The following is a 22800-nucleotide window of genomic DNA, read 5'->3' as shown; positions in this document are numbered from 1 at the left end:
ATGGCCTCCAAAAAATCTCATTCCACCCTATCATAGGCCTTGGACATATCTAGTTTGATAGCCATATTACCCAACTTACTATGCCGTCTTGACTGCATGGAATGTAGTAATTCATAGGCAACCATAACATTATCCGTTATAAGCCTACATGGAATAAAAACACTTTGATTTCAAGAGATAACCTTAGACAAAACCCCTTTCATTCTATTAGCAAGGATTTTAGAGACCAGTTTGTACAAAACATTGCATAAACTAATAGGTCTAAAATCATGCACTGAAGTAGGAGAATTTACCTTTGAGACCACAACAATAAACGTGTGATTAAGATCAGCATGCATTATACCACTGTGCAAGAAGGAAAAAACAGCATTAGAGACTTCATCACCCACTATATCCCAATGGTCTTGATAAAAACCAGCACTAAAACCATCAGGTCCAGGTGCTTTAAAAGGGGACGTTTGCTTCAAAGCTACTTCAATTTCCTCTTTCAAAAAGACCTTATTTAGATTGAGTCTCATCTCCTCTGACACCTTTTGCTCCACACCACATAGGCACTGATCAATCTTCTCACGTGTGGGGGAAGTTGAGAGAAAAACTTTCAAGAAATGCTGACAAAAACCAGCAAAGATATCTTCCTTTCCAGTCAATACCAGCCCATTGTCATCTTTTATCATTTTAATAGAATTCTTCTTCCTTCTCTGGTTAACACATGCATGATAAAATTTTGTGTTTCGATCCCCTTTCTCAAGCCAATGCTTCTTAGCCCTTTGTTTCCATTTGATGTCCTCCTGTTATAGTAGTAATTCGACCTCCTTATGTAATTGCTTCAATAGGAGCATATTATCAGGGCTTTCCTCCCTTTGTAAGAGATTAATAGCTGCTGTTTTTTCCTTAATTGCCTGTAGTCTGTCCTTATCAATGTTTTTACTCCACTTCAGTAGATCCTTACTACAAAGGGCTAGCTTGGATTGCACATTCCTCCACTGATTCAGTCCTCCCATCGGCTTCTGCCATACCAAACTTACTAAACTTCTGCATCCATCCTCTTGGCCCCAAGCTGCCTCATACTTAAAGTAATTAGGGATGGAAACCCGTGAGTGATATCTAAACATGCAATTGAGAAGCAAAGGTCTATGGTCTGAACAAATAGCAATAAGACTATCCACATAATAGTTTATTGACATATTCATCCAATATTGATTTGCCAATACACGGTCAAGCCTAACTTTTGTAAAAGAAGAATCTTCATGCCGATTAGACCATGTAAACTTATCCCCCCTCCACCCGAAGTCAAATAAAGAACCTTTCTCTAAAACATTTCTGAATAAATTCATCTGACCCTCACTCCTTTCTTTGCCCCCTACCTTTTTATCATTAGTTAAGATCTCATTAAAATTATCAATAACACACCAGCTCAACTCAACAGGTTCAAAAGAATTTAGTAAATCAAAACCAACCTTCCTTTGACTTACCTTAGGGTGGCCATAAAAGCATGTAAGCAGCCAACAAGCATCCCCCATGTCATTAGTGATAAAAGCATTGATATGCCTTTGAGAATAATTAAGTAATTCTAACTGAATATCCTGCTTCCACATCAACAGCAACCCTCCACTCCTGCCAATAGCATCAACTGCAATACCATATTCGAAATTTAATTTATTTGCAACCAACTAAGCCCGTCTTGAACACAATTTGGTTTCCATAATAAAAACCGGATGTGATATCCAATTGAACATTATATTATATATATATATATATATATATATATATATGCAAGATTATGATGCGCATATCTCGTGTAAATCCTTTTAAAAAAATATCTAAAAAAATAAGTTTTTCATTTAAAATCTATTTTTTTAAAAGACTACAAAGCTTACAAGCCCTAGATCCGTACATTCTGCCAGTTCAGAAACCATTTCCGTCTTTCAAACAAGTTGACGGACCATCGCACTCTATGATCCTTTGATGTAGGCCCGAAAACATCAAGTTCGTCAGCTCCCAGTAAATTGGGACGGAGGAAAAGCCCATCAGGCCTAGCCCATATAATTAGGTTGATGGATACAAACGGCGGCGTTTTTCACAGTACCCTTAACTTTTCGTTCAAGTCTCCTTCAGTCATTTTTTTTTTAGAAAAAAAAAGACTCCATCATTTACCAAACGCCGCCGTTTGTGGTTTTGCACCTTTCATTGCTTGCGCACAAAGTTCGGCAACAACAATAACACCAGTTGCAGAAGCAGAAGAAGAAAATCTGGTAGAAAACAAACATGGACGCACCGAAGACCATAGCACACGAAATCGGAGGGATCCAAAACGACGCTCTTCGATTTGGACTCCATGGCGTCAAGAGCGACATCGTCGGATCGCATCCTCTGGAATCCGCTTACCAATCTGTATCCATTCTCTCTTCCTCTTCTCTATCGTTTCAGCTCTCTTTTTCAGTTTTTTCCCCCCATCTTACGTTTCGCTCACGAGTAAGAATTAGGAGAAAGTGAAATTTTTTGTAAGCTACTTAAAATCTTACGCTTTCTTTCTATTTGAAACATTATCTACGTATAATTCACACTTATATACTCTCAGGGCTCCATTAGTCTTTTTTCTTTTAGTGCTAACTATTTTCTGACGAAGATTTTAGTTTCATCTGTATATAGAAAAAAAGTCGAGCATGCTTTAATATATATAATTTCGTTTAGTTTCAGGATAGGTAGACGGAGCCGTAACAAGGCTTCACGGAACAAATTTCTTTGAAACAAACGGACAGGGCTTATTGTTCTTTCTCTCCCTTATAAAATGCTGACTTTGAAATTCTATTTTCGTTTTTCATTTTTTTGGGTGGGGGGAACCTGTTAGGCAAGGAGCTCACAGGAGGAGATGAAGAGGAAGATCTTGATAAACACCTACGGAAGTGCTTTTCCATTGAAGTTGGATCTTGACAAGCAAATTCTTTCTCGGTATGACTTTTTTACCCCGTGTTGATTGATGTAAACTATATGTATTATTCACTCTATTGGTAATTTTAACTGTAAGCTTAAATAAACCTATGTAGGTTTAGGTTTGAGTTCAAAATATTAGAGGCCTTGAAGTAATATACATCAAATGTCTTCCCTCATCTTAGGACTTTAATTTTTTTTGATAAATAAATAAATTTTATTGATCAAAGAATGGCAACGCCTGAATTACAACTCTGATGCCCCACCTAAGTGGGCACATTAGAGGCAAGAAAATCTCGAAGGGCCATGCCATGAAAATCTACAGCTATGGCCCATCTACAAGGAGTTCTAAAAATAACCGTTTAAGCTCCTCTAATGATCTTTCTTGGTCTTCGAAAGTCTTCTCATTGCACTCCCGCCACAAACTCCACAAGATACAAATAGGGATCATTCTCCACATAGCTTTAATTGGTTGCCTGCCTCTTATGGTTGGCCAACGCTGCCTCAACCGTTTTTGGCATCACCCAAACCATTGCCGAATGAGCGAACACCTCATACCATAAAGTCCTTGCCACATCACAATGTAGTAGAAGATGATCTACCGACTCTCCCCCTCCTTTGCACATACAACACCAATCTGCGATAATGATCATTCTTTTCCTTAGTTATCAATGGTAAGAATCTTATCCAAGGATGCTGTCCAGACAAAGAATGAAGCTTTTGGAGGTGCCTTATGACACTAGATCTTTCTCCAAGGAAAATGAGAATTGGACTCTGGGGTGGGAGCCTTATAGAAAGACTTAACAGAGAAAATACCTTTTCTTGCTGGCATCCACCTCATGACATCTTCTTGCTGGCTGTTTAATCTTATGGAGTATATAAAACTGTAGAAATCTGCAATGCTACTTATCTCCCAATCCTGTACTGCCCTACCGAAGTTAATATTCCAAGTAATCCGTCCCCCCGACACCTCCATTGCATCCGCCACTAATATATCTTTTGCACTTGCCAATTGGAAGAGAGAGGGATACAAATCTTTTTAAGGCCCTGCTTTCACACCAAACGTTGCTCTAGAATTTAATCCTGGATCTTGTACCCACCTGGAGCTTAACAAAGCGGTTAAACACCTCCCATCCTCTTCTAATGTGTTTCCACAACCCAACTCCATGAGCCCCTCTAACATCTTAGGACTTTAAGGTGAAGGATTTCATGGTCTAGGGCCCTGCTTGTACATATGATCAGTAGAGTTGGGAAGATTCTTTGACAGATGATGTTGTATGGAAGTATATGTGGATCTTTATCAGGTTTGTTGATGTGAAGTAATGCTATAGGATTTGGATGATAGGTGTTGAGGCATGAAAAATGTAGAAATCATAGTTGGGGCATGGAAAATGCAGAAATGACAGTTGTTTGAGACATGTGATCCTATGTATCACAAAAACTTTAATTGGTCTTCGTATTTGAAAATAAATTTTTTGCTGGTAGTCATGCATATTGGGGTGACTTTGGTACCACTTTTTCTTGTATTGTTGAAAGGTGGAACGGTGCGTATATCTTTTATAGGTAGAAATAGATTCTGGTTTTTTAAGCAACAGAATTTTGATGATGAAAGGAACAACAATAGGTTTGTCATATCATAAAATTTGATTATGAAATATCCTAGTCTTTGAACATCAAGTAAGCTCCTTTAGTTGTTTTTTTTATTGGCACCGGATGTCCGGAACAAAGTCCCGATTAATTCCAAGGTTGCATAGGCCCTTAGCAAGGAGTTACTCGTAAATGCACCACGGGTAATTCAAGGAGAAACTCTCCTAGTCCGGTGTATCCTAAAAATTGTTTGCAGCTAAGTCTCTTAGCAGTTGAGCCAACCCCTAAGTTCCTTTAATTATTAAGCAGTTTACTAAGATATTGTGTTGGGAAGTTGTATTGAAAGTTTTAAAATGGTGGTTGTACTTTCTAGAATGTAACTAGGTGTCTCTTTTGTATACTTCCTGTGTACATGGGCTTTGCCTAGTTTTATTCAATCAATGATAATTCTTACTTATAAAAAAAAAAAAAAATGGTGGTTGTACTTAGGTTTAACCATCTAAAATCTGGTCCTATTTTTCCCTTTCCAATATACAGCATACTATCTCACAAGATTCAACACAAATGTGCCAATGCACTGGATCATTAATGAAGGGACCAGTAGGGCTTTGTTTAGAAATCCTTTCTGCTTGTTAGTGGTTGTAGAAGAATGGTCTAAATATAAGGATTTTCCCAAGATTTACAATTATATTAGAAATTAGTGGAAAAAAACTTGGCTTTGTATTTAACCATATATGTCATACAGAACTTGAAGAGGGTCTATGATGTCATCTTTCACCAAATCAAAACCCTTAGAGCCAAGATGTTAAAGTCACATCTTGTTTCCTTTGAAGGAAAAGATTTCTTTCAAGCAAAGTAGCAAATTTGTGGAATTACTTAGGTTTAAAGTTAGATTATGTATTCAATTGAGGCTTGAGTTATTGCCCTTTTCCCCATTTTATCTCTATTTTCTGATTTAAAAAGAGAGAGAAGATACTATATGTTTTTTTTCTTCTAAATTTTGAGTTTGACCAGAAGGGTTAAGAACAATTGGTTCTAAGCAACAACCCCTAGGGGTTGGCTCAAGTGGTAAAGGCCTTGGGCTTGTGGGTATACTCCCCCCAAATCTAAGGTTCAAATCCCTTTGAGTGCAAACAATCTCTAGGGCCATCAGATTGAGAGATTGTTCCTTTAAATTACCCGAGGTGCACTTACGGGAAACTCTTTGCCGAGGACCTGTGCACCCCCAGGATTAGTCGGGACATTTTTCCTGGACACCCAGTGCCAAAAAAGAAAAGAAAGGAAAAAGAAAAGAAAAAGGCTCCAATCAACTTCTCGTTGCAAATGACTTGGAGCATGTATTTTGTTTCTTGCCTTATACGATTCTGAATTTTTGATTCGCTGTTTATTATGTACAAGAGATGAGGTAATCAAGAATCTCAGTTTCAGATTATGTGTGCCTTTTGGTTACTTGTGTACAATTCAGGTGTTGCTTTGTGAATTTTTCGGATTCTCTTCTCAGACACCTGGTGCCAATAAAAGAAAATCTGTATTTTATTACGAATTTTTTTATCATATATGGGATAGCCAAAGAAAATAAGTTTTTGAATCTTGTTATGCGTGTACATGGCGTAGACCATATATGTTTCAATTAGATCTTGATTAGAGGTTTTTTGTGTGCTGCTGCTTTTACTGTGACAACACAGTATATATGCATTTGCATGCAGATTATAATGAACCTAAGACTTACCAGAACCTCTCATGCCTTCACTTATCACTAGTCCGAAGGCCGGAAGTCATAATGAATTCTTGTTATTGTTTGTTGCTGTATATATAGAGGTTTGCATATTTCTTAGATTTACTTATGCAGGAATTTTATGCTTTTGTTCTTTTCGTGATTATTATTATTTTTTTTAAAAAATTTTGTTTGGGAAACAATTGCAGATTTCAGAGGCCTCCAGGAGCAATTCCATCTTCAATGCTGGGTTTGGAGGCTCTTACAGGTAGCTTGGATGACTTTGGCTTCGAGGATTATCTGAATGGTAAGGAAACCCTCATAGACCTTTCTTCAAACTTCAAGTTAATAAGATGGATGCAGATAAGGATAGAAACGTAACTTAAAATATGAGACTCAGAGAAGATGATTTATTTTTTTTGTTTGATAAGACTCAGAGAAGATGTTGATCAGTTATGCTAAAGTTTATGTGATTTGTCTTTGAGGAGTATTTCTCAGCGCATGGATTTCAGTTGTATGTGGAAATTGAAATTGTTTGTTTTTAGCAAGTAAAATCTCGTAGTTCCTTGATTGGAGTACCCGATTCTTTATGAGTTATAAACAATAATTATTGTCGTCTCAATTGATCTCTTTTTCAAGAAGATTAAATGGGATTTTGTACCGGATCCTCCTGTTTTGTCCTCAGTTTGCATGAGTTTCCGCGGTTAGAAAAAGTAGACTTTATTCAAGCCATATTGGCAAATGAAATAACTATATAAGTGTCTGGTATTTATTTACTACACTCTGGCATGAACTGGGAGTTAAAAAGCTTATACCTCGGTGATGCTTGCAGACCCTCGTGACTCCGAGACTTTCCGACCTCTGGACATGCATCATGGGATGGAAGTTCGTCTTGGTGTTTCAAAGGGACCGGTCTGCCCAAGTTTCATATGATTGTGGCACTTGTTGCTGTGTTTCTTCCTGGATTTTTATTATGTAATTCCAGATTATAAAAATATTTTTCTACTCGGTACGTAGCTTCCAGCTTAATCGGACATTACGACTGTTTCCTTTAGATGTTACTTGTTATTCAAAAAAGAGTTTTGCTACGTACAATCATAGTCGCACACTAATCTGTGTACTAATACTGATTTATTTATACTTAAAATTTAAATTTATACCGTTTTTAATAAAATTTACTTTTTAACCAATTACATCATATTGGTGAACAAATTAGTGTATAATTGTGCTTGTAATTATATTTTTTTTTCAAAAAATGAACATTTTAGAAAGCAAAGCAAGAGCTTTTTCTCTCTTTTCTTTTTTCAGATTTATTTATTTTAATTGATATCGGGTGTAAAAAACAACTGACGGAATGATTTGATTTTTTTTTATTTAAAAAAAAAAACCAACCGATCATAAAACCTCTCCCGATTTTTTTTTTTTTTTTAAACTTATTGATTTGAGTAGGGGCATTGCGGCCATTGCTTGCAATAATAAAAATAAAGTCTTTTTTTTTTCTCAGTAAAATAAAAGGGATCTACCAATTCATTATTTCAGATTAAGAATTCCTTCGCTTCCCAGATGTCCCTTTCGTTGAGATAAATAGTGAAAATCCGAATATACACCAGTCCTCATCACTCACAGCCTCTTATAACGTGATATGTGGCATCATCTTTCTTTATTTTTTTGGCATTCTCCAGCCGCATTGATGATGACCAATTCTGATTTTAGTCTAATCAAATAGTCTCACTCCTGCCTAAACAAACACTAGGATCCTTTTAAATTAAATTCCTTGTTCCCCTGATTCCTGAAAAACGCACACACATATGAATGTGTGTATGTGTGTATATATAGACACATACATTAAAGAGTCATTTGGGCAATCATATAGACAATGACTGTGATTATTTTATGCATTTTCAGGGTGGTAATGTTGACTTTACCGTCATCGGCAGCATTGCACTTGACAGTAATTCCCTTCGTACTTAAATAAACTACACACACAGACACAGCATCTTAATAATTTAACAAACCAATAACAACAATATACTGCATATCACAAACTACATATAAGGGGTTTTTAACACAAATAAAAATAATAATATAAAAAAATGAGAGAAGAGAGAATTATTAATGAAAAGCATATGAATAAGAAAAATAATGTCATAATATATTATGAAATATTGTAACCTTAACTTGAACTAATTAATATATATATGTTTCAAGGAATTATTATGCGATCCTTCTCCCCTATTTTTTTTTTTAAGCTAAATCTTCATACTTTATTAACACATCGTCTAAAAATATATCTTTTTCCATTATTTATTTATTTATTTATTTATTTATTTTTATGTCATTTTGCTTTTTCTGTTTTTAGTAATTTTAATTCTTTTGGCTGCCCGCAGCTCTGCTCTTCCTCGCTACTCTATATTCTCTCGTATCAATCCAAATTCCAAACCCCCAAGCTTTTCCGATAAACCCCCGAATATTTTCCGGGAAAAACTTCCTGGCAAATTTTCTTTTGACATTTTCCTGCCAGCCAAACACCTTTTCCATGCTCCAATGGAGCCCCGCCGATCTCCACGCACGGTGATCGACCCCAAGGTCCGGCAAGTGGGATTCTTTGCTCCAGGGGCCCCACCTGAGCGCTCTGTCTCAGTTCCACCCGCCCCGATCGTATCATCCTCCTCCTCATCCCCTCCCGTATCCGACCTATCCCCCTCCGGCAACTCCCTCTCTCCAGTCATGATCCCTCCTCCACGTCACTCCTCCGCCGATAACGCCCTCCTCCCCTCCCCATCCCCTTCCCGTCCGGTTCCGGCCTCCCCACTCCGCCGAGACTCCCTCACCACCGCCGCTGGGAGGAGCTATAGTAAACCATCGGACTTCTTTCCTGCCATGTCCCTAACGGCCTCGTCGTCCTATGCCGGTAGGATGGTGGGAAACGCGGAGTTTTCGGCCGACTTGAGGGGAAATACGGTAAAAGTGGTTCCCACTGCGTCGTCGTTTCCGAGTGGAGGGTTTGATCTAACGGCAGTGAAGGCGAGTAGCGTGCCTGCGACTGGGCTGACGACAGTGTCAGTGGTGAAGATGATGCCTCCTGGTATTACTGGTAATTGCATTTAGATCGAAATGAAGCCAGATACACCACAAAGTTAGTTGATTTATACAATGCAGATTTTATTTTTAAAAATTTATTTTCAAGATGGTAAGTTTTTGTCGCCTTAATTCTCGGTTCGAATTATTAATATAATTGTCCAATCTGGCTTCAGCCACCTTGTCCAAATGCTGAAGTTAATGATTGCTTAGAGTTTTTTTTTTTTTTTTTTGGGGGGGGGGGGTTGGTTAAGGAAGCTGAGTTTTATCAATGATCAATGAATGAGAGCAAGGCATAAATGGTAGCTTAGAGTTATATTTTGCAATCAGCAAAGTGTACATGCAACAGCCATATTAGTTTTTAATAAATATCGAGCTTGACTTTTAGGCTCATCAAATGAGGTGCTCCACGCATTTTTATTTGTCAATGCATTATGTAGAGAGAGGAGCTCTTAAGTGAGCAAGTGAGAAGCTTTTCTTCAACGTGGTTTCTCTCTCTATTATGTATCATTACTATCGAAGAAGAAATACTTTATAAAAAAAAAAAATACTATCGAAGACGAAACGTGCAGGAAGTTTCAATTGATGGCTGGAATTCTCTGTGCTTTTTAGACAGATGGGAGGGGAGAGAGTCCCTAAGCTCAGCCCATAACAGAGTTGGGTTTTGTTTCTAAACTTGAAACGATGATTGCTTTTGCTTCGTGGGAGTTATGGTACCCATGAACTAACAAAATGAGCATCGTTGTGAACTCTGACTTCCCCAAATGAATTAATTTTTCCGGAGCCCTTTAGCCTCAAAACCCCTCGTTTTTGCATGCTTTTGGGTGTTCCAGCACCACGTTGTTGTTATGTATGTTTTCTGATTTTTCAATTAATTCCCTTTCCAGTCGTCCTTATTGGACTTCTTTTGTTGGTTGGAGGAGTCCTTTGTAATTTTCCTTCATTTATATTCTTCAGAATTTTCAAAGTCATTCAACACAAAAAATATCTAGTCTCTTAAATGCCTCTCATCTGGTATTCTAGATTCCCATTATTGCCAATCCAAGGTATAATTAGGAAAAGTCGTGTACTTTCCTGCCTCTGCTATCATGCTGTGTCAATACCTGTAAATGAAGTATCATATCATTCTATGTTGTTTTTTCTTTGCTAAGTCTAAAGTTTGGGAGCATTCCGTAACTATGTTGTAGCTACATATGAGATATTGGGGTAGAGATACTCAGTAATTACAAAAGGACACCTGATGCAATTATATTTGGCTTCACCAAGCATGATTCAGGCAACATGTGAAGAGATGGTGCTATAGAAATAAATTTCAAACTTATTGACGATATCGTCCATTTACCTTATAATTTCAAAAGTTGTTGGTATTTGAAATTGCAAATGAAAGTAATAAGAAATATGAAAGCTGGAGTTTTTGTGAGTCAGTTGGTAGCTGAAAGGAGACTTTTGATATAAATCTATTCCTTTCTCTAAAAGAACCTAATATAAACTTCTGATCATGGATCATGCTATCATACAGTAGGAGTTGTTTGGATACAATTTGAATTCTTTATGGAGTTACTAATTAGTGTTTTGTCAACTATCTCTTCCAAATGTCAAATTTCCCTGCATGAAAAAGTAGGTGGGGCTTTTGGCAATCAGAAACTGAGATAGTGATTTGTTGGGGATAACTGGGTTTGTCTAGAAGCCATTGTAATTGAATGCCAGTAAGATCTTGATATTAATGGCCAGACTTAAATTCCTCCATCATATAAAAGAAAAAGTGATTGCCTGCTATTTATTATTCTTGCTCTGGAAGATTTCATGGCTATATAAGAGTTTTGCTATTTATGCAGTTTATGACCCAGAAATAATAGTTGAAAAAGTAGGAGGATCAGTTGAAGTGCAAAATGACCGACCTGAAAGGTCAAAACCACTGAAGGAGAAAACCTCAAAAGCTGAAAGGCGTGCCCTTCAAGAGGCACAACGAGCTGCAAAAGGTGCAAAAGTTTATTTTTTTTAATTTTTTATTGGGTTTTCATGCTAAAATCTATTTGAGTGAACATGTACTTAATGACATTGTCTTTGTTGTTTATTCTATACTTGTTTTCTACACCTGCCTTCATTTGTCCTGTTCTTTTATTTTGTCAATATAGCTTGCGTGAAAGAATAACTTGTGCTTTTTGTTTTTGTTGGAAGGTAAATTTTATATCCTAAGTGCTACATTCTGATGATCGTATTGTTATGCATGCTTCTTGGTTACAATGTTTGTCAGCTGAAGGAAGTAAAGTACCCGCATCTTCTGGGGCAGTGATGGGAGCAAATGCAAAACCAATTAAAGCCACAAAGCCTCATTCACAAAAGAATGACAGTGCTACAGTTGCAGGTTCCGAGAAGAGGGGAGGTGACCGCCTATCAGAAAAAGATAGAAAGAAGGATGCTCCTCATCCACGCATGCAGTATGATGATAAGATCCGAGTGGAAAAGGCAAAAAGGCGTGCAGTTGTAAAACAAACTGAAGCTAAGAACAGAGTTGAACTGTTTAGGCATTTGCCTCAATATGAGCATGGAACTCAGCTTCCTGATCTTGAGTCAAAGTTTTTCCAACTTGATCCTGTTCATCCTGCAGTTTACAAGGTGTTACATGAACTTCTCGACTGGCACTTTCAGTTGAGTCGTATGCTTAGTAGTAAAAAGTAATCACACATATGACCTGGGTGGTTAAGTTTCTAGGAAATCCATGTCGATTCAACCAAATATTTGATTCTGACCATAGAATTTCTTCCACTTTGTCAGTGTACCTAGGCACCAAACGATGGCTATTGCTAGATGACCAAGTATTGATATAAAGGGGTTTGGCAGTTGGTACTTTATTTCATGATCTTTTATGTGAAAGAGAGAACTACTCTAATGTCTAATTAGAATATTTTTTATTTTATGGTCGGTTTCAGGTTGGACTACAGTATTTATCTGGAAGTATATCTGGTGGCAATGCTCGTTGCATTGCAATGCTTGAAGCATTTCGAGAAGCTATCAAAGATTACTCAACACCATCTGAAAAAACTCTCAGTAGAGACTTAACTGCAAAAATAAGTAGTTATGTTTCATTTCTTATCGAGTGCAGGCCTCTTTCAATCAGCATGGGTAATGCAATCAGGTTTCTAAAAAGTTGTATTGCAAAGGTACCTTTGACTCTGTCTGAATCAGAAGCAAAAGCATCGCTTCAGTCAGATGTTGAGCATTTCATAAATGAGAAGATCATACTTGCAGACAATGTGATAGTCAATCACGCTGTTACAAAAATACGAGATGGCGATGTTCTTCTTACATATGGGTCATCTTCTGCAGTTGAAATGATTCTATTACATGCCCATGAGCTTGGCAAACAGTTCCGTGTTGTGGTAGTGGACTCTCGCCCGAAGCTGGAGGGGAAACTTTTACTTCGTAGGTTGGTGGGAAAGGGCCTTAGCTGTACTTACACTAATATAAATGCCATTTCTTATATCATGCGTGAAGTTACTCAAGTTTTTCTGGGTGCTTCATCAGTATTGTCTAATGGAACAGTTTACTCAAGAGTTGGAACTGCATGTGTTGCTATGGTTGCTCATGAATTCCGTGTACCAGTCTTAGTTTGTTGTGAGGCATATAAATTTCACGAAAGGGTACAGCTTGATTCGATATGCTCAAATGAACTCGGTATACACTCCTACAGTTGAAAGTGATTCTTAAAATTTATGATTGCCTTCATGTGCTATGGCCAATTATGGATCATCTGTTTCATCTCTTGCAGGTGATCCAGATGTCATTTCAGAAGTTCCTGGTAGAGATGACATTAACTATTTGGATGGTCTTACTAATAGCGAGAACCTGCAACTTCTGAATCTGATGTAAGTACTAATAATTTAGGTAATAAGCACTGCAAGTGACAATTTCCCAAACTGATCTTGAAGTTCCAATTCTGGATTGTTATTGGCAGTTATGATGTAACACCTTCAGATTATGTTTCAATGATAGTCACTGATTATGGCATGGTAAGTCATTTTATTTGTTCAAATTAATTTTACAATAAAATGCCACAAGTATTTCATGTCTTATGAGGTCCGAGCTTTATATTTTTCAGTTGTATTATAAAACGAGCAGCATGTCTAAAAAGTGTTTTTTTTTTTTTTTTAATTTATTTAAAAGTTGGCTTGTCTGAATTTTGAAGGAAGTTTTGTGTTTTTCCTAATCAATCTAATAATATATGTGCTTTGGCGTTTGTGTCAGGTCCCACCCACCAGTGTGCCTGTCATTGTGCGAGAGTATCGGAGAGAACACGTATGGGTATAGATGGTTTGGAGAAGCTTCTCCAAAATTTTGTTTGCTGAGCGGCCAATAAATAGAGTTTTACTTCTCTATTTGCCCATGTTTTGGGAATAATAATGTACTCATCAAAATTCGGCCTTTTGTTTTTGGTTTTAAATCGTTGTCACGACTCCGTGAAGAGTGCGATTCCTTTGCCTCTCCGAGCAGATTTGGTGTCGTGTTCTCCATTGTTGTAACATTCTCTTGCCCTTTTAGTTTCTACTTTTGTGGAATGCAGAACCCAATGTGACAGTTTTGTTGACATGCTTTAGATGAGTCGTAATTGAATTGCTGCTTTTATTGGATATCTTAATTAAAAGTTGGCAATCCTACGGGACCATTCTCCGTTGCATTCCCGGTCAACATTGAAAGGTCAAAATTGGGCTTCTCATTCAAGGACCCAAATTCATTCTGTTGTGTTATTCGTTTTTTGGATTTCCCAATCGCGTGAATTTCTTTGAAAAACATCAATAATAGACAGAAAGAGGGACTCTTTTTTTTTTTTGGGCCTAATCAAGCATATTATAGATAAATAAAACAGAGACAAAAAGAGGGACATGCTCGCCATATAACTATCCTAAAACCCTACTACATTCAGTGGGGGCTGTTGCATGAACTGCCTCCCCTCCAGATTATATCACGGTCTACTATACTCCTGGAGCTGGTATGGAGTTGGTACAATCTCACATGGCTTCTATTCAATTATATTTTATGGGAGTTGCACTCCCTACATTTTGTCCATTATTATCTAATATGTTTACAACTTCAACAATTTAAACTTTTTTTCATCTTTTATCAAAATGTGTAATCATTTGCAAGGCAAGAGTCTTTGGTATTTTTAACATTAACATTCTTGAAAAGATGTACTCTTTCTGCTAAAAAATAAGAATCACCACATTTATAAGAAATGTATCAGTCTCCTAGTTTTAACAGCGACCAATCTAATAGAAGGATCGAAGTCAAACATCAATTATGCGTGGCACGAATATAGGGTTAAACTTTGAAGTCTTTTTCCCGTTTAAAAAGCTTCAAAAATCATGTAGGGCAAACACTATATGGTGTGTAATAGAAAGTCTAAACTAATCGACTACCCGTGCACATGTTTAACTCCTGAGTCCTGACACATTATGTGACCATGTGAGAATTCTGTGGTCTCACTCCGAGCCCCCAGGATCTCTCTCTCTCTCTCTCTCTCTCTCTCTCTCTCTCTCTCTCTCTCTCTCGTTTTATAGGACCAATACTAAAGCAACAACCTTTTCTAAAACTTGGAGGAACAAACAGAACAGGAATGATATTTCTTTAGAATCTTGGTCAATAGTTGGTGAAGATATGGAATAAAAATACACCTTTTGGTCTGGAGAATCATAAAAATATAAGAGAGCACCTACTCTGTTGGTCCTTTGCGGGCATCAACTAAGCCATTGGCAGGGGTAACAACCGCAAGACTTACAAAACCACCCAGGACGACGATCAAAATACCCAAAGAATTGACCAGAAATGCCTCCATTGAATAGCGAGATATTACCTTGTTGGTTTGAAGAAATGTAGCCTTCTCTAAAATGCCAGTTGTAGCAGTCGCAATAGCAAGGGCATAGATATAAACCCCAAAGAATACATGCCATGGAAGCAGGGTTGCTCGACTATTTCTTGAGCCACCTGGATACCAAAAGGTTGCAAACCCAGCCGCCCACTAAGCAAAAGAAATGATTGAAAGAAATTAGACTTGTGATCCCAGAAACCAAGTCCACAAGAAAACAAGTATGCGTAATGAAAAAGAGGTCTTTTTTCAGACCTGAATGCCAAAGAGGAAAAGGCAAGCCAGGCCCAACCAAGAGTGCAGGCTATAGAAATTGTCGATTCCCTTTTCATTGTGGAACTTTAGAGCAGCCCATACACCAATGACGCTTAAACAGAAAGCAAGGGACTGTAATGTGAGATGAATTAATTTTCTAAAGCTTTTTGTTCCTGAAATTGTCTTGTAGGCAAGCATGGCTGCACAATACCATACCAAACGTTAAAAACTGGAGAACTCTTCAACACCAGCATTACAGAGAAGATGACACGATTCAAGCTGATGATTAAATTCTAAAATCATACATATTTCGAGACTTCGCATATCTGATAATGTACTCTTTTGAGAAATAATAAAGTTCCAGGTAATTGCCACTAAAACATTTTTCTAACTAAATAGAACATATCTTGGATTCTCATGTTTAAGAGAAACATAAAATATATGAATAATTTAACAAAAAGCACAAGATGCAAGTGCTCCCCACGTTCCTAGGGAAGACGAGATCTACCTATGTATTAAAACACTTTGTTAACATTTGAGATGAAAAACTTTTGTGAACCCAAAAATCATCAACAGGGAAAGCTTGTCAAATTTTGGAACATCGTAGGTGACTTGATAAATACATTTTCTCTGGTAAGTTGATAAAATATACGTGAACTGACAATCAAAGTCGAGACAAGGTCTTAACCCAGCCAACTAATCAAAGCCTATCATGAACATCAAACAACTTTAATGCCTCCACTTTAAATGTGCAACAGGTCTTAAACCCACGACTAACAGGTGGAGGGTTCTTAACCATCATAATCTCCATCTACTTTCTTATATGGAGGGGAAATTTCATCCGAGCTAGAGCTTATTCGCCTAATTATACTAAAACATGATTCAAATATTTTTTACATTATTGTGAGGTTTAAGATTAATTGACTTCATTAAAACTCTCCTACTTAATTATTAAGACAAACATTAACAGGGCAAAAACTAACCAAAGCTCTCCGCCATCCCTCAAAAGCTCAGTTAAGAAAAAAGGAGGCATTTACATATACCTTCGCCATTAAGTAGCAGGAGCCCGATCACCATCAGAACAGGATGGACCTACAACGCCCATTACAAAGATAACATCAACGATCTAATATTCTTAACCACAAAAAATAAAAATAAAAAATCGACCAAGAGAAATGTAAAAACTGAAGAGAAAATGAGAGAGAAATCGAAAATGGGGAGAGAGAGTACATTGAAGATGAGGTCCTTGTCGTCGGAAATGAGAGCTAAGCCCCCTCTGTAATGGAGGGTCCAGGTCAGCACCAAAGTGGTGATTATAAAGCCCATCACCCTTACAATGAAGAAGATCGGGAATCGCACCACAGGAACCGCCATTTCTTCAACCAGGGAGAGACAGAGGGAGGAAGGAAGGTCTCGAGATCGAAGTGGTTGATATTGGAAGTTAATAAAGAAAAGTAATTTGCGTGGATTAGGGTTTTAAGATGTTCGGGGGATCGCTTGCCTGTTCTTTCCTTGAGATCGGAGGATAAGTTTCAAACTACAATGAAGTCAGGAATGACTGAACCCGACGTAGTTGTTCGTCAGACCATTCCCCAAGTCTGACTTCTCCTCTCCCGAGTTTCTAAATTCTATTGGTTCCTAAAAATATAAAAATATAAAAAAAATATAAATAATATATTTAAAATGTACTACAAGAAATCTGAGATAAAGAATAACTCTTAAATTTTAAACTAAAATGTCCAAATTTTATCGCAATGCTATTTATCATATTATCTCAATATTATCACGATTTTAACATAAGTGAAAATTCCAATCCAACCAAGTAATATTAATGTCATAATGATTGAAAAGATACCAATCATTTTTTTTTATTTTTTGAAAAATGCTCAGTGAACCGACTGTGTGCATCGACATGTGCATTTCGTTGGTGCACATCCTCAGTCCATGTACAAGGACCTTTTGTTTTGGGTTGGGCTGCCTTCCCTTCCACTCATAAAGTGGCTAAAGGTCTGGATTTTGCAAAATCCAGACATCTTTTATGAATTCCCCAGCGCAGCAAGTCTTATCAAGCTTGAACAAGAAAATTTTTTGGGTTGTAATTTTGATGCTTCAGCTCTTAGTACCTAGGATGAATGATGAGAAAATCCAAAAGCTTACCCCAAATGGGACCACCGGAGGCATATGAAGATTGCTCCATACCATTCCAGAAAATGGCTAATTAAAAATTCAAGTTTGCACATAGAAGGAAATTTAGAGAGGAATAGCTTGTAATCAAGGAAAACCGGAAAAGAAGCTATTAGAGGCTGGAGAAGGGACAAAGTATCGAGTACTCAGGACTCTTTGAAGGATCTATGAGAAGGTATGCATCCATCCATAATAGCTGCTGGGACCTGAAATATTCTTTCCCAGGCAACGAAGGCTTGGAAAAGTCATTTAAACAGATTAGAGAGAGAGAGAGAGAGAGAGAGAGAGAGAGAGAGAGAGAGAGAGTACGCTTAAACGACCCTGACTGATTATGCTTAGCATAAATTGCAATCCAAATCCCTTTGTATCAAGGTATAAGTGTTTTAGCACGATCTCTGAGACTGTAAACATCACAAATAGTACAAACATATTCCTCTCTGGTTTAATAGCTATGTCCCCGACCCCTCCCAACATAGCCATAGCCCCTCCCATAATAACCAACATGTGATCGGCCTCGTTGAATAGGTCCACGACCTTCTCCTCGACCACCCCAATGCCTTGAAATATAGCTAAATGTCTGCATGACCATCACCATCAAAAGAAGCGTGAACAAAGAATATCGTACCACAGATACTGACAAGGAGAATCAATAGACAATGATTGCAATGTGTAGATAATGAATTCATCACGCAAATGACTCAGAAAAGGAATTCTGTAAATTGAGGTGAGATAATTATAAATAATTTGCAATTATGTAAAAATACCTCGGAATCTTTTCCCACTTGTTCAGAAAATCTGGTCCTCCCATTACGTGATTCACGATCGAGATCGCCACAAGACAGGGAATCGAAAAAGTCATCCTGGACATAAACAGGCTGAAGAACAAGAAAGCCAACAATAAATAAATGGGCTTTGTATTTTTTAGATTTTTCAGAGGGAAAGAGAGTTAATTGGATCATATTACCTTGATCTCATGTTTTAATACTCCACCGCTGTCTTCATCTTGTGAGTTTTCTACATCTTCTTGAGCTCTATTGCTTCGACCAAGAACACCCCAAAGTTCATCCTTGTGGAATTTCTCATTCATTGCTATAAAATCAAACTCCTACCGGAATCTGGTCACAGGATGTGAAATCTGCTAGACATAGTTTGCAACTAGTCAAAAGCTATGCAAAACCACCATGAATGAGTGAATAGTCCTACAGACGCAAAGAAGGTTAAATTTGTGTAGAGAACTTGTGGTTAACAATGGTAACTACTGGAAAAGTTTGGAGAAGTGTGCACATGCTTTGGCAGTGCATTTTCACAAATTTCCCTTTTGGTTTACTCCTCATTATAGAATTCATAATCAACTTCTTTAAAGTTCACATTATTATGATGGCTACAGTACATCATCAAGCCAGCCAGAGTTGATATAGAAGCAGCGCATACCCCATTTCCTCTTCCTGTTTCACGTCCTCTATTATTATGTTGATGTGTAGGAGCTCCACGTGGCTAGAAAGGAAGGGGGAGAATTGACAACAAAGAAGCATATATTAGAATCCATGTCATATTTTTTAGCCAGGTATTAATCTCAAAGCCGGATCTGTGCAACCAAAATATAGGAAGGAATCACCACACCCATTTCCTCTTAAATTCTCTCCTCCCAATCTAAAGATTAATATCATCCTCTCCTATTATTCTATAAATTTACACACAAAAAATTCTATAAAGTTATGGAACTTGAAATTTTTTTACCTAAATGGGCATGACTAGGAAAAGTAGTTGTGCACAATCAGGTGAGGTACTGGGAGCCGGAAGAAATCATTTTTTAAGGTAATTAAAGAATTTATTATAAAAAGGTAAAGGAAAGAAATATATTCAAGATGCTAGAGTTCAAAAGTAGGAGCTTGGGCATAACTAGGAACAGTAGGTCCGTAGCCATGGACAATAAGCTAAAAGTGCCAGGTGCAGGAAAGAAATCTGTTCGAGCTACTAGTGCTCAAAAGCAGGAGCTTTATCTTCTTTTCAGATCATAAAATGGGTTCTCATATCATTCACATGGAATGTTCTATTTAATCTTTTGCAAATCACGGTCTTCTTCCTAGGGGTGCTATTTCTTTCTTTAAGTAGTTCAGGTAAATGTGGCAGTGTTCATGAGGCCCATGTAATGCAGTCTTTGTGGAATTATTCTATGCAATGTTGTTCTGATTTAATATTAACTAACAAACTTCTTTCTCTTGAAGAACCCCACAATAAATAAAACTAAAATTAAAACTAAAAAGCTTTCCAAGCTTAAAGGTATGCCACAAAAACTTTAAATTTTAGGAAGTAAAGAAATCGGGCTATAAGATCCACCTTCATAGGTGGGGGGAGCATTAGCCAGATGTGCTGATAAACAGGTAAGCCCGAAGGCTGTTACCATCCCTATCAGGGGAGATGCAAACCATCTCTCCTTTCCACAAACACCTTCAAAGTTACGCAATAGTTATCTGACTACCTTAATTACAGCAATCAGAGTTTTGCTCAGTAAATTGTCAAATATTGCCAATAGTACCTTATAGCTAGATGGCAAAGGCAGGGGGCAATATAGGTTCTTGTGCTTCTGTTGCTGATGTTGATAGTGATTTTTCTGATGAGGATACTTGCACCACCTGAACGTCCCTCTGCACTGTTTGTGAAGGTTGGGATGGGGATACCATGGTGGGTACCGGCTGCAAAAGCTGGCCTGGGGTTACCAAAGATGACGTTGCTCCTCCTTCAAAATTGAACTTGATGTTCCAGCAATGGAGGTCGTAGATTCAGACATACTTGTAAAAGGCATTACAGGACCATGGACTTTAGACTTGTCAGAGACTGATGACGAAATGGCAGTTTTATCCAAACAAGTAGACAATGGAGATACCAGTGGCAGGCTATTGCTCAGAGTTACAGTAGAAAGAGATCGTGCAGAAGCATTATTAGTGATCAAAGTTGTTGATGAGTTTGAAATTATACCAGAAGACTGAGCAGGAAGGATGGAAGATTGTAAATTCCGGGTGCCAAGGCTAAATGGTGGCAACAGAGGTGAGGGTGACTCTAACAAAGGTGAAGCTGGCAAGTGGGAAGATCCAGAAGGTAAAGATGCAGTCATAGCAGGATATTGCATAGTCTGCTGCAGGGAAGGTGGCATTGACAAGCCAGGTGGGGGCCGAAGCAAAGATTGCTGTTGGGCTTGAAACCCAAGGCACCCATAATATCCTTGCCAGTACATTGGCACCACAAGCCCACTGACATTTGTGGTTGGAGGAGGAGGTGATGAACCCCATGACCTTAAATTTACACTGGGCTGATATAAGGGAAGACTTCCTTGAAATGCTGGAGCAAGGAGGCTCATTTGTGCGGTATGGGCACTAGGATCTGGAACGGTACTAGGACCAGAAGAAGGTAAACTCATGGATGCAGTTGGAGCTTGTGGATAATGAGACTGCACAAGGAATCAGATAGAGATGAGTGTTGACTACTGCATCATAGATTGTACTCAGGCCTGAGATACAACGGTCTTAGAGTAACAATAGGTCTGCCAACCTGGTAATATTCCAAATGCAGCCTATAGTATTTGCTTTTACCTGTATAATTGCAGGATCGTGGTGTATAGGCATAGTCTGAATGGGTGGGGAAGATTGGACCTGCAAATCCTGTAACCGAATGGACAAAAGTTTACATTGAAGCAATTTAACCTTAAAAATAGGCTGATATAATCATGACATTGTATGCCATGAATAGGCTGATATAACCATAACCTGCAAATCCTGTAATCGAATGCACAAAAGTTTGTATTTGATAGCATCAACAAATACATTGAGCATAAAACACAATCTTTCACATGTAATCTAGTTCAAAATGCTATTGTCTTTTACCACCATTCTCGTGTGAGAGTAAATTTATAGCTGCAGAAATGGCGAAGGAACAACTCCAACAAATTATGCATCAATTGTTTTTCCAAACTGAATATTTATTGAGTAATCTAAGCACAACAGTGATTCAATAGGCACGTTATCCCACATAGACACTCAAGACCTGAAATTCAAAACCTAATTTAACCACAATCAATTTTCACAACCTCACTTGTTAAGAAGCAAAAAGCAAATTAAAAAAAAAAAGGCTTTATCATTATGCAAAACACATGCATTACATGATCAATATCTGCCATACCTTTCCCTATAGTGTTCACACTTGCGCGTGAGAAAGAAGCTTTAGTGGCAGATCTCATGGAAATGGATGGTGATGTGTTTCAGTCGAATGTGAACTTCTTCCAACTCTTAACTCCATGAGTCCGAGCACACAACGAGCTGATGCGTTATGGTGGAAACTGGCCAGCAAAGGTATATTTTCAATTCGTTCATTCTATAAGGCCATCACACAAACACAAAATAATCACTTCCTATGGGGAAGAATTTGGAGAAATAAGGCCACTCCTCGGGCAGCAATCTTTGCATGGACAGTGTCTTTAGGAAAGATGTTGATAATGGATAATCTACGAAGACCGGGGGTGATAGTGGTGGAATGGTGCTGCATGAGTAAACAAAGTGGTGAGATAGTGAATAATCTTCTACTATACTGTGAGATTTCTAAAGCATTATGGATCGATGCATTCAGAAGGGTAAAATTAGCCTAGGTTATGCCTGCAACAGTGGTCGAACTTCTGGCATGTTGGTCGAGTATGGTCGGTGTTCCACAAATCTAAGCTGTGTGGAAGATGATTTCTATTTGTATTCTTTGGTGCATTTGACAGGAGCGCAATGATCGGGCCTTCAAAGAGAGAGAGAGAGATCACCATAGGAGATTAGATTATTGTTTGTTAGAACTCTGTTTCTCTGGGTCAATGCCGTAGATTTTCATGATTTTCTTGTTTCCCTCCCTTCTTCTTAGATAGTTTTAACTCTTGTATACCCGTGTACCTAGGCTAAGCCTATTCTCATTAATAATATAATGGTTTACGTATCAAAAAAATATACGCCATACCTTTATGTTGCTTCCTCGGAAGAGGATGTACTCGTAAACTTTCTCACTTGGAGGAAGTTGCAGGCCATCCTTTTTTCGCCCTTCTGTTCCAAATGATCTCACTACAATGTTAATGAATTTAGATCAGAACTAAAGAACAAGAAACATGGCTTGCCTTGAGGCAATAACATTTCAAGAAAACTATCTCTTTCCTTCCCTTTCTTACTTTCTT

General features: G+C 37.9%; 3 protein-coding genes and 2 pseudogenes across 4 annotated transcripts; 2 read left to right on the top strand and 3 right to left on the bottom strand.

Annotated features, from left to right (window-relative positions):
- Positions 1–2168: 2168 nt before the first annotated feature.
- LOC122302795 (cyclin-B1-2-like) lies at positions 2169–7324 on the top strand. The gene is made up of 4 exons (XM_043114216.1): positions 2169–2391; positions 2849–2949; positions 6439–6536; positions 7062–7324. The coding sequence occupies exons 1-4, from the start codon at positions 2266–2268 to the stop codon at positions 7160–7162; spliced, it is 426 nt and encodes a 141-aa protein (XP_042970150.1). The 5' UTR covers positions 2169–2265; the 3' UTR covers positions 7163–7324.
- Positions 7325–8585: 1261 nt separating this feature from the next.
- On the top strand, positions 8586–13935 carry LOC122302780 (translation initiation factor eIF-2B subunit delta). 2 transcript variants are annotated; one of them, XM_043114198.1, is made up of 7 exons: positions 8586–9314; positions 11143–11286; positions 11562–11923; positions 12238–12982; positions 13077–13173; positions 13263–13317; positions 13553–13935. In XM_043114198.1, exons 1-7 carry the CDS (start codon positions 8774–8776, stop codon positions 13613–13615), a joined length of 2007 nt encoding a protein of 668 aa, XP_042970132.1. In that variant the 5' UTR covers positions 8586–8773; the 3' UTR covers positions 13616–13935. The 2 variants fall into 2 exon arrangements, with proteins under 2 accessions (XP_042970132.1, XP_042970131.1); XM_043114197.1 differs by having other exon boundaries at positions 8587–9323.
- A 960-nt stretch (positions 13936–14895) lies between these two features.
- LOC122302783 (transmembrane ascorbate ferrireductase 2-like) lies at positions 14896–17778 on the bottom strand. The gene is made up of 5 exons (XM_043114199.1): positions 17580–17778; positions 16653–17060; positions 16466–16514; positions 15423–15622; positions 14896–15320 (listed from the first exon to the last, which is right to left on the bottom strand). The coding sequence occupies exons 2-5, from the start codon at positions 16794–16796 to the stop codon at positions 15015–15017; spliced, it is 699 nt and encodes a 232-aa protein (XP_042970133.1). The 5' UTR covers positions 16797–17060; positions 17580–17778; the 3' UTR covers positions 14896–15014.
- Positions 17779–17912: 134 nt separating this feature from the next.
- LOC122302782 lies at positions 17913–22521 on the bottom strand (annotated as a pseudogene).
- LOC122305947 lies at positions 19919–20054 on the bottom strand (annotated as a pseudogene).
- Positions 22522–22800: the final 279 nt, after the last annotated feature.

This window comes from Carya illinoinensis, chromosome 3, assembly GCF_018687715.1.
Source record: "Carya illinoinensis cultivar Pawnee chromosome 3, C.illinoinensisPawnee_v1, whole genome shotgun sequence".
Classification (NCBI taxonomy): domain Eukaryota; kingdom Viridiplantae; phylum Streptophyta; class Magnoliopsida; order Fagales; family Juglandaceae; genus Carya; species Carya illinoinensis.
Note: the sequence above shows the minus strand (reverse complement) of the source record. Positions and strands in the feature narration are given on the sequence as shown.